General features: G+C 34.4%; 1 protein-coding gene across 1 annotated transcript; it reads right to left on the bottom strand.

Moving 5' to 3' along the window:
- Positions 1-331: 331 nt before the first annotated feature.
- LOC111698969 (ubiquitin carboxyl-terminal hydrolase 33) lies at positions 332-13,858 on the bottom strand. The gene is made up of 18 exons (XM_023469478.1): positions 13,726-13,858; positions 13,105-13,357; positions 11,721-11,899; positions 10,589-10,718; positions 9,439-9,647; positions 9,216-9,322; positions 8,568-8,651; positions 8,167-8,299; positions 7,002-7,076; positions 5,476-5,550; positions 5,165-5,285; positions 4,661-4,743; positions 4,202-4,268; positions 3,205-3,330; positions 2,723-2,846; positions 2,246-2,423; positions 1,650-1,873; positions 332-1,447 (listed from the first exon to the last, which is right to left on the bottom strand). Exons 1-18 carry the CDS (start codon positions 13,818-13,820, stop codon positions 1,194-1,196), a joined length of 2,517 nt encoding a protein of 838 aa, XP_023325246.1. The 5' UTR covers positions 13,821-13,858; the 3' UTR covers positions 332-1,193.
- Positions 13,859-15,438: the final 1,580 nt, after the last annotated feature.

Raw genomic sequence — 15,438 nt, forward strand, 5'->3', positions numbered from 1 at the left:
AAACGCTAATTGTCTATTTTTACATCTTAGAACAATAAAAATCATATCAAATCATGCTGTTAGGGAGTCCAACTATCCACCCCCAAAACTCGAAATGAAATTACTAGTTCGAGGATGAAGTAAGATCTTATAACTTAAACCACATTAGAACTAAAGTAATTATATTTCACAATGTTAATTTCTGTAACAAAATTTCAAAAATAAACCAATTCAACCCAGAATTCTTCTGCTCCTAAGCCTCCCATCTCCGAATCCTGAAAAATAATTGCAATAAAAAACTTACCGTGCACATCCACTTCCATCCTCCTCCATTTCCATTATTAGCGAGATATTCTGAAAGATTCAAATACTATTCGTAGTAATAACTGATATTATTGCGACTTTTTGTTAATATTTTCCCGCATTTTCTTCGCCAGATCTGAGCATTTTCATTTATTTAAAAATTTAAATAGAATTTAGCGTTAATATTAAAAGATCCCTCTTAAATAACATTTTAAAATTAATTAATCTTAATCTATTTTGACCTCCAGCTACCAAATTTGAATCGACATTATGATCAATCAATCTTTTAACAAACAAAAAACTTCCAAATGAAATGAAACTCCGAATTTTTAAAAAGCAAGTTTTTCAAAAGGTGCTACTTTCAAATAGTCGTAATTTAAAGATAAATCTTCACAATCCAAAGGACACAAACAAAAAGGAGCAGTCAACACAGCTCCATCTTTTTATCAGTTTCTGAAATAATAATCACAATGCTGATCATAATACTTATATCAATTATTTACTAAAATAAAATTAAGTGAAATTTTGCTCATACGGTGGAATTTATATTTTCTGTAATTGTGCATAAATGCTTAAGAATGCAAAGGTTAAACTTAGAAACACGGACTAGGAAAAGTTTAAAATTGAAATACATAAAAAATCGACTATCAATTCGTACTTCTAAACATGATAAATTATCAATACATTGACATGATTAGATTGGATTACTTATAATCTATACATAACCTGTTATATCTATATGAATGATCTTAAAAAGCCAGAATCTTATATAACAATAAATATGAACACAATAAATTTAAAACTAGCTGAAATACAATCACAAAAATGTATCACTTAAATATCTGACATTAGATAAAATATTCCGATTTTATAAAAAAGTGAAAATACATTTAAAATTTAAATTTCGCGGGTTAATTTGATTCTGATACGCGGCCTTTCTCATTACATCTTGCGCGTAGTCTCGCAGCAATACTAGCAACTTGTGCAGGACGAGGAGTGTTGACTTTAATCCCTCCTCCGGGTCGGAGGACAACCTCAGGACCTCCGGAGTAGAGGGAGAGAAACAGAGACCAGATGTCCTCGCTGAGCTTGAAGTGATCAATGTTGGGACGAAGTGAAAAAGAATTACCACGCTGGATAAATAAACTCCGGTTATTTATTGGTCCTAAAAAAGAATATATCAAGTTAAGTAATATGATTCAGACGTTCAAGTAGGAGAAAAAAACGCCGTCAGACCCACCCCACTTTGTTGAAATTATCCATTAACAATTATTCAATGTTTTAATCAAAGTTTCAATTGCAAATTAAGGAAGGCCAAGCAAGTTAATTTCAACTCATTGATAAGATCTGAAGTATTAAACATTTACCCGGAGGTTCTCTTGCTTTTCCTAGAACCCAGGACTCCCATGTACTGAACCAGGACGTGACCAGCAGATAACAATCTCCAGAGCTGCTTATATCTATCTTGTCATTCTCTCGGAGCAACTGAAACTCACTCAGCTCAAATTGACGCTGACGCTCCTCCGCGCGAGCAGTAGCTAGGCAAATCTGGCAAGGTTTCAGGCACGTTACCGCAGCAGAACCGCCAAATCTAGAAAGATGAATTGATTGTATCCGAGGAGACAGGGCGGATAGGGGTGATGAGACAAATAACTGTTCCGCATAAAATGATGCTTTTTTCTTCTTACTACAGGGTTAAAAAAAAACATAATAACAAGATCCGAAAAATTGATTATTTTAACAAAGTGTCTTGCAGATTTCTGGTTGAGAAATAATCTGTTGGAAATTGTCAGAATTAAACACTTTTCAAGATAGGGAAACGATTATATCTTCCACATTATTGATCAGGCAATGTTTTAACGGGTACTGTCGTGAACAGCCCTCCCTTCAATGGAGACTGGATAAACCCTTGAAATAAAACTAAGCTCTTAAACCTCCATAATTGTAATAAAACTAGATTTACCTTTCATGTAGTATTCTCCACGCTGTTGGAGGAAGCGGAGTACAGAGTCGGTCAGCACAATCAACTCTCTGGGGTAGAACACCACCGTGACGACACAGAACACTAGTATTGTCAATAGGACCAGGTTCAGCCATATTATGCAGTTTAACCAACCAAGGGTTGGATACGTAGTAGTTTACTAAAAATATATACAGTATTTAGTATTTAGTATTTAGTAGTTTGTAAACCTTATATTTTGTAAATACAACTGATTTTTTCTACATTTTTTTTAAAGAAATTCGGTTGCAACAGTTGTAAATTACAATATCCAAGAAGCAACATTAAAAAAAAAAAAAATACAAAGACTACAATCATTACAAAATTTGCTAAATCTCACTGTATTCATGGGTAATGACTAGGTATTAAATATGAAAAAAATTCTATGTTAAAATATATTTCGGACTCCCCCCCCCCTTCCACACACACTTATATGCTTACCTAGGCTTATGTTGGTCTCCCTCCCTGCTAGAGAGAGTTCCCGAAGTATTCCTTGAACCTGATCAGTATTCTTCCGATAGAATAGTACATAGGCCTCAGCATTCATTACAGTGGCGGGGTCAACCTCAAAAATAAACAATTGCAAAATAAACTGGTTTAAATCTAGTGATAACCAGAAAACTCTAATATAGGAAGACGACTTTTAGAATCAAGTTAAAGTTTTATGATCATGAGAACAAAAGTTGTGTAGTGTACACAGGCCCATTTTACTTAATCAGTGATTTAAAAAGAGTTTAGTAAAACTATATAATGTCGACTTCCTATTCTATTGTTACTGGTTATTACTGTATTGATTATCAGTTTACATGGTTATTATTATTATTCAACTTTAAGGTTTAACAACATATATATAATCTTTTAAATAAAAAAGGTTGAATAAAATAATGGTTTCTAGATAATAAAAAAAAAAACAATTATATTACCTGCGAAACTATACTATCGTCGAAATGATACCATGTCCTAGTGAGGTAATTGTAGCAGTAGCTAGTATAGTGACCTCCACCAGCTGTTCCATGATGACAGATTACTCCAGTCAGATTATAAATAGTCTAAATAGTAGCTAGTATAGTGACCTCCACCAGCTGTTCCATGATGACAGATTACTCCAGTCAGATTATAAAAAGTCTAAATAGTAGCTAGTATAGTGACCTCCACCAGCTGTTCCATGATGACAGATTACTCCAGTCAAATTATAAATAGTCTAAATAGTAGCTAGTATAGTGACCTCCACCAGCTGTTCCATGACAGATTACTCCAGTCAGATTATAAATAGTCTAAATAGTGAGATAAGATAAGGGAGGATCTGAAGACCACCCCACCTTGGAGAGCCCAGACCGCCATCGGGGCTAACTCCCATGAGCTCCGGCACCCCCCGGCTCCCATACTTACAATGGGAAGATACTCCGGTCAAATCATAAATACTTTAAATATGGAGCATAAGGGGATTGATTCTAAAAAAGTATCCTAACAATGGACCCCCGTGAGCAATCATTGTCATAATTAAGTCATGATTGAAAAAATGCTTATAAAAAAAAGTAATGGAGGTTACTAGTAACTACATTTTCAATTTATCAATTAGTCATAATTAACATTTCATAAGAGCCAAGCCAGGAGTCAATATAATTCCATCTCTGATCCTAATGGACTTGAAAGTACATTTTGCGGGGATAATACGATTTCGGTGTCATTGTGAACTTTTTTTATGTGCACATGTACTAATACACTTCAGAAATGTGTACTGTTAATATAAGAGATAAATTATGAAATAAAATAAAAACAAATAATTCTGACGTACAAAATCTACAACTTGATATCTAACTTCCGCTCATGGTGAATTTTTGCCTCGCAGATCAATAAATCAACATTTGGGATGGGAGTGAATGGAATTATATGGACCCCTGATTTCAACTCTATCATTACCTGGGATGAAACACAGTCCTTATGAACCCAAGGAGCTAGATCTAACCCGGTAAGAGGAAACACAACCCTGAACATATTTTTAATGTAACAATAACAAATAACAAATAACAAATAACAAATAACAAATAACAAATAACAAATATAAAACCACGTGCTAGTAGGTCGGATGTGTAGTAAAGCGGATTTGGCGTAGGTCAGAAGTGGAGTATAGCGGATTTGCGTAGGTCGAAAGATACACCATCAAATTCTGTTACGTAAATAATTTTAAATTACAAAACAGCTGACGAGCGTTGGTTACGTAAATCCTTTTCTCTGATTGGTCCAGATATCTCCCAGGAAATTCAAATTTCCCTTCAGGGCTTAATTGAGAAAGCTTAGATTTAAGTAGATTTTACAGAAATTTTAAGCTGTAGCTTAAACTAATTCATAACTTGCGCATTCTTTAGTTTTCCAATATACCTTGTACTGATTTTACTAGAGAAGGCGAAATCATGACGAAACCTCTTCAAGTGAACACACAGAGTATCCGGTAAATGGGTAACCTACACACACACAGATATTACATATCTAAAATCCTCTTCATAGAAATATCGTTGAGATATTAAATTTAAAAAAAATTAGAATTATAATTAAAAGGATTGACTTGAGTGATCTCAATCCCCCACTACAAACTCTGAATCAGGAACATCATAAAAAAAGAAAATAAATAAAGAACAAAAAGTAATTTTAACGTAACTTTTAGTGTCTCTCCATATGACCGATTTTTATAATTTTGAAAACAGATTTTATTCAATTGTGGTTTCACTTAAATACGTGTGCATTTATACTACTATAAAAATTAAAGACTTTACCAGCTACAAGGGTACCGTTGTGAATCAGGCATATGGGCATCATTTGATGGAGGGTTACTTGAAATTACCTTTACAGTCCCTTTGAGAGAAGAAGTATCATATTAAATGCTACCTGAGAAAACTTGAGTCCGTTCCTAAGCTTCTCACATTTCTCACAGCTGTACATATTATCACCCTTCAACTCATCCTCAGAGAAGAAGAAGGCCAAGCAGTCTTGGAGAGTAAAGAGTAATCTCAGGACGGTAGAAGCAGAAAATATAAAAAGAGGAATAAGAAATCCGATTTAAAAAAAATAGGAATGTTAAGAAAGAGAAAAGGATATTGTTAAAGCATCGTTATAACTGTCGGATGTAGCAAGAGCAAATTGTTGATGCTCTAACTGCTTTTACCAGAACTAACTTTCAACTAATTAAAGAAATGAACTTACTTGACACCCATTTCCACATCCAAACAACCCAGCCATCCTCCTCATCATTTCCAGTTGTTACAGGCCGTTGCCTTGATAAAATGTATTATACATTAGAAAATGTGAACCAGAACTACAAAACAGCAGTTCAATTAGAAAATGTGAACCAGAACTAAAGAACAGCAGTTCAATTAGAAAATGCGAACCAGAACTATAGAACAGCAGTTCAATTAAAAAATGTAAACCAGAACTATAAAACAGCAGTTCAGTTAGAAAATGTGAACCAGAACTATAGAACAGCAGTTCAATTAGAAAATGTGAACCAGAACTATAGAACAGCAGTTCAATTAGAAAATGTGAACCAGAACTATAGAACAGCAGTTCAGTTAGAAAATGTGAACCAGAACTATAGAACAGCAGTTCAATTAGAAAATGTGAACCAGAACTATAGAACAGCAGTTCAATTAGGAAATGTGAACCGGAATGGGAACTTATGATTTAGTTAGAGATCTTAGCACCAAAGGGACTGTAAGTGTAATTTAAAGTGATCTTCCATTTCATAAAGTGGCATGTCCACTTCACAACAGTACCCTTGAAATCTATTTCTAATTAAGAATGCATTATATATATTCATATTCTTCTCTTTGAAAATTGTTAATTTTCAAATGTGATTTGTTAATTAAGTGACTTCCGCATTTCTGCTTCATAAATAATGAAGGAAGTTGTCAGTATTAAACCATAGAGAATAGAATATATAGAGAGGAATTTAATGGAAAAAAGTGTAAAACGGCCATTTTGTTGTACTGTTTCCATACTGCAGGTGTACTTCAGATATTTATGCTATATAACCTGTTGGGCCCTGGAATATCATTATAAAGAAAATCTAAAATTATTGTTAAAAGAAAACCAAATTATGAAATAGGCTGGTTTCATAATTGACCAATGATCATTTCACATAGACGCTATGCCTTCCACTTTACAAACGATGATTTTCCGTTAGAACTATAAATCAAATGATGTTTATTTAACAGTTTAAAAAATTCGAAATTGAAATGAATAGTCTAGGGAACATATTGCATTAATGTACTCTATAGCATATAATTTGTGAACATTTACATGATTTGTACACTTTGAACTCCCTTTCAGGCTGAAAGGGACTGAAAAAATTCATACCGAGAGATTCTTTTAATTCCTCTCTATATATTCTATTCTCTATGTATTAAACACTTAAAGCTAAATGACAATATCTTCCACATTATTGATCAAATAGAGGTTTAGAGGGTGGAAATTGTCAGTATTAAACACTTAAAGCTAGAATAATGACAATATCTTCCACATTATTGATCAAATAGAGGTTTAGAGGGTGGAAGTTGTCAGTATTAAACACTTAAAGCAAGAGTAATGACAATATCTTCCACATTTTTGATCAAATAGAGGTTTAGAGGGTACCTGTTAAAATGGAATATCAATTGAAATCACAAAAACAATCCCTTTAAAGTAAAAAATCCAGTTTCATTAAATTATATATTTTGTTTAGACTGACCTAATACTCGCTAAAGCATCCTGTGAAGGTATAGGCAAGGAGAGATCCTGGAAGCTTTCTGTAGTTTTAGAAATCCTGCAGGAGAAATAATATTAGACAGTTAAATTCAACCTTTACGTAGGAAATATTTATTTTATATTGAATAAGGTAAAAACCGAATGTTTTCATCACACCACCCCAAAAAATTCCCCGATGTGCGACACGTTGATACAACATATAAAAACAAGTTGGTAATCTTTTAAAAACGGCTGATATTTGGACATTTTAGAAAACAAGTTTAGCAACGCGTAAAATCCAGGTTTTTAAATGACATTTCTGTTTGGTCCATTAAAGTTATTAAAATTTAATTAAGAGACTGTTATCTAAAAAATTAGGGGCATTTTTTTAAATAAGAGGGCTGTACATTTTAAAGTTGGGTGTATTTATAAAAAATTTGGGGATAAAAAATTTAATTTATGTGCAAATTTAAAAAAATCATAAAAATGTAAATAAATGTTAGGAGGAAAATTTAAGTTTGGAGGGCAATTTGAATAAGAATGTGTGAGTGTAATTTTAAAAATCAAAATTTGGGGACATTTTTTCAAGAAAGGGGCTAAAACAAAAAGAATCTTATCTTGTATTGAATAATGTTATAATGGAATTTTGAATTTGCTTTAAGAGAGTAGGGTTTAAAAAAATCACTGTAGGGGCATATATTTGTCAAATTTTCGAGAAAATTAACGATTTTTGGAACTATATGGACCCCTGTTAAGGACTTCTTGCCCCCCCTAAAGAGGGAGTGAGCCTTCTTAGGCGGGGGGGGGGGCTTGCCCCCCTTTATCAGGCTAGGGGGGAGGGGCCTTGCCCATATTAGTTGTGCGCCTGGGTATACCCTCCCATCTTAAAATATAATTTTTTTCAAACAAATCTAACTCATTTATTTTATATTTATTTGTTCGCGGAGCACAAACATGTTTTTTTGTTGTTTATTTGTTCAAGCGGGGAAAATAATTGATTTAATGGGAAAAAAATAATTTATTGGTATAAACTGTCATAAAGGATGAAAACACTTGCCTTCAAGTCCAATTTTACATTTTTCCATAGCATCATAATTTTAAAAAATATACACTCTAGTTTTTAATCGTTGACCAAGAAGACAAATTTTAGTAAAAAAATATTTATTTACCTGTCGCAGGTCAAACATTTAACAGAGGAGACAAGTTTCCCGTCGAAAATATCTGTTACAATGCTCCGATACGTTCTAGGTTTATGATGACGGATTTCTAAGTTTTCATTCTTCAACAAAGGGGACGCAGAACCTAACAGGATAAAAATTATTCAAAGAATCTTTTCAATTCTTTTCCATTCTTTTCAATTCTTTTCAATTCTTTTCAATTCTTTTCAATTCTTTTCAATTCTTTTCAATTCTTTTCAATTCTTTTCAATTCTTTTCAATTCTTTTCAATTCTTTTCAATTCTTTTCAATTCTTTTCAATTCTTTTCAATTCTTTTCAATTCCCCAGAACACCATAAAGTGACCAATCCCCCCCCCCCTTACCCCTCAACTAGATAGCAGATATAGTATACCTGAAGAAATCCCAGGATCTGATCTTGCATCAAGGTATTCCTGATCTGATAAACTAGATGGAGAACCAGATACCTGATATCCTCCTGATATGAATGATACCAATGTTAATAATAATAATAATAATAATAATAATGATAATAATAATGATAATAATAATGATAATAATAATGATATTAATGATATTAAAAGTATAATTTAATAAACTGAAATATCTCGCACGACCTATCGTCCAAATCACACAAAAAATAGCCTAATTGAGTAACTAATAACAAATACATCTAAACCAAAATCCAAATGCTATCTTTAGAAACCCAGACCGTCATCGGAAACATGTGACATTTAAAAAGATCCTCAAAAGTTTCTGTGCTGTCTGAGGGTTCCTGTATCCTACCTTGTCTAGAACTGAGGGTTCCTGTATCCTACCTTGTCTAGAACTGAGGGTTACTGTATCCTACCTTGTCTAGAACTGAGTGTTCCTGTATCCTACCTTGTCTAGAACTGAGGGTTCCTGTATTCTACCTTGTCTAGAACTGAGGGTTCCTGTATCCTACCTTGTCTAGATCTGAGGGTTCCTGTATCCTACCTTGTCTAGAACTGAGTGTTCCTGTATCCTACCTTGTCTAGAACTGAGGGTTCCTGTATCCTACCTTGTCTAGAACTGAGGGTTCCTGTATCGGAATCCTGTATCCTAATTGTACCGGAAGAGGAACCAAGTCCACTGTCTTTATCTGGGTGATCTTCATGCTTTCTTTTCCTGGAAAAAAGTTCTGTTAAACATATTCAATCATTTAACATGAATAATTTACATCTTTTCAAGCTTTCAACGCTAGTGTTTGTGAACAAAATATAGGTCAAAGATATGTATGTTACCTATTATTAAGTTTACTTGAAGTATCCGAGGCAGTTTCATATTCTTCTCCCGGTTCCTCCGATCCAACGGACCCGTTAGACTCAAGCTCCGACAAGGATTCGATATTATCACTCTCCTCTGTCTTGGTCTCCTCCTCATCCCCATCCTCGCAGACCACTGGCTCCGACATCTCCTTGTGGAGCTGGTCCATCAGACAGCGTAGGAACTCCTGCATATTTTAAATATTTATTTTTCAAACCTTTTAGATAAAAATGCTTCAGTCTTAAAATCTTCTTTAATACAATAAAAAAATATAACTTATGGTTAAACTTGATGTTGTAATAATTATTTTACTAACGCAAGCGATAAATACAAAAAGGTCAAAAATTAATGCAGCGTTTCAATAAAATTAAAAAATCGACCTCCTTAATGATATATGTTTTATTTATTCGTAAATTACAGAATGTAATTATTATTTTCTAAATTATGAATGTTTTTCCTAGTAAAGATTGATTTAAGATATTTGATGAAATAGCTTACAATCAAAACTAAAAAGGAATAGTTTTCATTTTTGTGTTGCTTATTTTTATGCTGAAACTTAATGAACCATTCAGAGATTATGAACTTTTTGTGAATGGAAAATAAAATAATGATTTTAAAATGTTAATTAGCATTTTTGATCAAAAAGTTTCATCCTAGCTAACAATACTACAATTAAACTAAAAAAGGGATTGTGATAGTTTTTAAAATATACACTAACCTGTGAATCATGCTGTTGGAAACCCCTGAATACACAGTAACCTGTGAATCATGCTGTTGGAAACCCCTGAATACACACTAACCTGTGAATCATGCTGTTGGAAACCCCTGAATACACAGTAACCTGTGAATCATGCTGTTGGAAACCCCTGAATACACAGTAACCTGTGAATCATGCTGTTGGAAACCCCTGAATACACACTAACCTGTGAATCATGCTGTTGGAAACCCCTGAATACACACTAACCTGTGAATCATGCTGTTGGAAACCCATGAATACACACTAACCTGTGAATCATGCTGTTGGAAACCCCTGAATACACACTAACCTGTGAATCATGCTGTTGGAAACCCCTGAATACACACTAACCTGTGAATCTTGCTGTTGGAAACCCCTGAATACACACTAACCTGTGAATCATGCTGTTGGAAACCCCTGAATGCCGGAAATGCTGATTTTATTGCATGAAGAACAGCTGATGGTTCAATGTATCCCCTGGAGGACTGGTTCCCATTGTTCCACATGTTCAACATCAGGTTCCTGAACATAGATCATTTTCATCTTTACACACTACACGGGGTATATATTTTCTAATTTTTTTATCACCATCCACCCCCAGATGGTAGGTATGTCTGCGCGGAACGAAATCTTTGTTTTTTAGTATCCAAAAAAAGCTGAACCGATCGGGCCCACATTTTTTGTGGCAACTCAAATAACCCGAGGGAAGGTCAGAATTTAAAAAAAATGCTTTAAAAAATTCTACTTTTTTAATTCACGGAAAAAAATCGATAAAGAGTTACAATTATAAGTTAAAATTGAAGATGGGCGCGAATGGCCTAGTATCTATATGTTGTAATCTCTGTTCGTTTTTCCGATCATAACTCAGGAACCCCTTGACCTATTTCCCTCAAATTTGATTGGGGAACTCGGGAGAGCTTCTTAGTTGGGTCGACTTTGATTTATTTAAAAAGGAATTGAGTTTTTGCCACAACCTCAAATTTTCTAATTACTGTATCTCTGCAACCAGTGAGAATAAACCTTTGATATTTCAAACTTAGATTATTTGATCTAACAGAATTAATAGTTTGAAATATCTAAGGTCTACGACATTGGGTTGCCAAGATATAGGGATACGAATATTTGAGTTTGTGGCAAAAACTCAGTTCCTTTAGTTTCCCGGTAAAATCGTCCAAGTGCGGGTAAACGGCGGGAGTAAATATGAGTAACCTGAGGAGCACCGGGTTCCCGAGCTAGTTGTAAATAAACTTGCTTGGGAACTCAGCTTTGTCTGGAAACTACTTTTTTCTACAATAGCAAACACTCAACTTAGAATTGTTAAACCAAGTTAAGAACATTCCCGGTTCCGGGGTTCTATCGAGTTTCCCAATCAGAACTTTAGGCATATCAGTCATGGGGTCTCTGAGTTATGATTGGAGGTAAAAACAAAAAGAAATACTACTTTATAAATATGGAAACCATAAAACATATGAATGATTGTCGTCTATGTTGCTCCTGCTATGTTTTAAGGAAAAGTAGTTTAACCTGTATGCAAGGCTGAGGTTAGGTTTAATATCCCTGGGAACAAGATCTGGACACTCCAGGAAATAATTGGTCAGCGCTGGAACATTTGACAAGCATTGTAAAGCAGCGTTCATATAACAGGTGTTCCCCAGGTTACTCAATCCAACCAATCCTCGGTCATAATCATCGTTCTCATCAACCTTAACAAAGTTAAATCAAAATCATCTGTTTAAATTGCATAATCAATAGGGTTTCCAGCGAGAAAAAAAATCGTTTCGCGAAAAATTTCGCATTTTCCAAGAAAAAAATTTCGCGACAAATTTCGCATTTCGTTCGACAGCAAAATTTTCGCGAAATGAATGCGAAAATTCCACGGAAAATGAGTGAAAATGTCGCAAACATATGTAGAATTTAAAAAAAAAAAGACATTTTCGCGAAAAATGCGAAATTTAGCAAAAAAGTTTGCAAAATACTAACGAAAATTTTCGCATTTTCTCGCGAAACGTTTCGTTCGCAGGAAACCCTAATATTCAATCGAGACATTCCTAGATAAAAATCCATCCTCACATCTAGGGATATATATGTTTTAATATAAACAATGCTTTTTTTTAAATTTTACATTATCATTTTACGAAATAAAAGAGAAAGTTTAACGATATAACTTTCAAAAAAGTGGGTGTAAAATTAACTTAGGTTTTCTGGATACGTTCTACTCCTCCAGATGCAACGCCACGCCGACAGAATCACTTTTCGGGTTGGAGTATATGATCCAGATGAACATCTAGAAACTCTTATCCAAGACTCAACAGCAGAGCTAAGCGTGACAGCGAAAGAACTAAATATTTCTGATATAGGTCGGGTACAGTTGTAAATGTCAGTCACTGACTGACCACTATTACGAAAATTTTCGCATTTTCTCGCGAAACGTTTCGTTCGCAGGAAACCCTAATATTCAATCGAGACATTCCTAGATAAAAATCCATCCTCACATCTAGGGATATATATGTTTTAATATAAACAATGCTTTTTTTTAAATTTTACATTATCATTTTACGAAATAAAAGAGAAAGTTTAACGATATAACTTTCAAAAAAGTGGGTGTAAAATTAACTTTGAGGGGGTGAATAATTGAGAAAAGAGTACCCTAGACCAGTGCATAGGATCCGGATCCACAAAAATATGCCCAGATCCAAGAGGCAAAATATCAACACTGTAAAAAAAACTTTTTGCTTTAAAAACTTAAATCTGAAGCAGTCGACAAAAGAGAGATTGTTAAAAATTTCGCAATTTTAAAATGGTTCAAAAAGATTTAATATATAATAAACAAAAAAAGGAGAAAATAAGTTTAAAATCAAGATCCGAACCCGCATTAAAATGAAATGGATCCTAAGATCCTAATAAATACCTTGGGCTCCAAAATCTTTAGCTTAGGTTTCCTTCCTAGAACCCCCTTGACAGGGGGCGTATTCCTGGTGAGGAGGAGTTCGTTATTACAAGCATAACACCAGGATCTCCAGGTAGATATATTCAACTGGATACAGTGGGACGGATTCTCCTGGTTGTGCAGAGTAGAGTGATCATCTCGTTCCTCACCACAACCCAGAGCATAGCAGTCAGGGTAGAGACAGAGCCATAGGATAGATTTACCATGGTTCTTCCTAGAAAAACAATATTACTCTACGGGGCAGCGCGCTGCGGCCTTACGTCAAAATGTCACTATAGGAGGCGTATTCAGGGGGGCTATGGAGACTCAGTCCCCCTGGACCAGTGAAATCTATTGATTTCAGGGGGGTTTCAGGCCCCAANCCCGACAAATTCCTGAATATGTTGACAAAAGTTCTATATAAGCTCTGTGTACAATATTGATGGGAGGGGGGTTGGGGTCGGGGAAGGTTCAAAAAACGACCTCTAAGAACGATAAAAATTAGGAATTGCACGTAGTCTACGGAGGGGAATTGACTTTACTAGATTTATAACCTACGAATGACAAAACAAATATCAGAGAAAACTTCTTTAATAGACGAACCTGCAAAGTTTACAAGAAGAATTGTGAAGAATCTTCTCTAGTTCAGTGGTTCTCAGAACCCCTACACCCTCCAAAACATGTCTGCAGTCACTCATCACGATATTTATTACATCGGGTCTAAAAATTAACAATAGGAAAAAACAGGCTTTTAACAAAAATTTGGGGGTCCCTTCTAGAGAACAATTTTTGAACCCAAATCAATTTAGTACATGACCATTTATTTTTCATTTTTCAGCAAAAAAAAGCCCCCTAGCCCATCCTAGCCGCAGCGCTCGGCCCAGAAAGTGTCTTAACCTAACCTAACCCTAAATAATGCTAAATAAATACTAATTTGGCCTGGTCATATACAAAATTGATAGGAGGGGGGGGGGCTGGGGGCTTCCAAAAATCGTTCACTAGCACAGACCCAATATGAGTATTAAGTTGGCTTTATAAGATTTGCAATATTTAAACGTAAATGTCAGTCACTGACTGACCACTACTACGAAACTTTGACTACTAGACATGCGCGCGCAATATTAAAATAATCCCGCGATACTTTTAAACAAATTATCGGCTATACTTTAACGAGGCTTTAAATTGAGAATAAATAATTTATGTTTAAAAAAATAAGAAAAATGGAACACTAAAATACTTTTTTTTAATTGTTAAACTTTTAAAGATTCACCTTAACAACTGAAACAATTTACATTAATTTTCGTGAATAAAAGAAATAATATTTGTTCAATAAAAATCTTCTCATTAAATAATATCCGGCGCTGTTTTGGAGACCGCGGACCATAATAAATTAATAATTGTTATTGAGCTCATTTACAAGAATAATAACCCTTTTTTTGAATTGATCTTCGACAACTATTTGCCATATTCTGAACAGTTCTGCAAAACTATCAATCTTATGTTTATCTTATGATTTTACAATACAGACCTTGAATCCTGAATAATTAGGCGTATACTAGAGAAACGTAATATTTATGCGAAAGATAATTCTGGGTTTTAAAAAAAATGCAAAAAGTACAAACAAAATGGTAAAAACTAGGGTCTGTCCTAGTATACGATTTTTGGACCCCCCCCCCCCTCCTATACGCAACATCCCCCTACTGAACTTCTGACCTACTGCAATATCGGACCTACGCCAGCTGTTAATTTTTGTATTATTTAAGGGTTAGTTAGGTACAAAAATCGTATACTAGGAAATTACCAAAAAATAGAAAACCACAAAAAAATGTTTTAGTAAACAAAACCATTGTGATTGCCAAAAATCGTTTTTGATAGCTTACTCAAGCTTAAAATATGTGATAACTAATGTTACGCTAAAGTTGCTTTTAAAATTTTTGCTTGATTTTTTTTTACGCTAAAACTTCAGGATATTTTATTTTTAGACATCAATGGTGCTATCACTCAACAGAGAACCTTGGAGATAGGGGTGAACAAGATGGCATGATTACATAGTTTATGTGAATATCAATTAATTAAAACTACGCTTAATTCACTTAGACTATAAGCCAATTAACTAGTCATGTTGAAAAAGTTGCCAGAAGAACTGATTGATAAAATTCTAATATTTCTTCACAAGTCAGATCTTTATGCAATATCAACACTAGGTTGCATATTTGAGGAAGCCGTGCACAGAGTTGTGAGCGCTCATCTCCGCCTTCTTCTCCGTCAGGGAGCTGTTCAGAAGCACTCCCTGCAAGAGATTGGATGGAAGGAAGA

This window comes from Eurytemora carolleeae, unplaced genomic scaffold, assembly GCF_000591075.1.
Source record: "Eurytemora carolleeae unplaced genomic scaffold, Eaff_2.0 scaffold129, whole genome shotgun sequence".
Lineage (NCBI taxonomy): Eukaryota > Metazoa > Arthropoda > Copepoda > Calanoida > Temoridae > Eurytemora > Eurytemora carolleeae.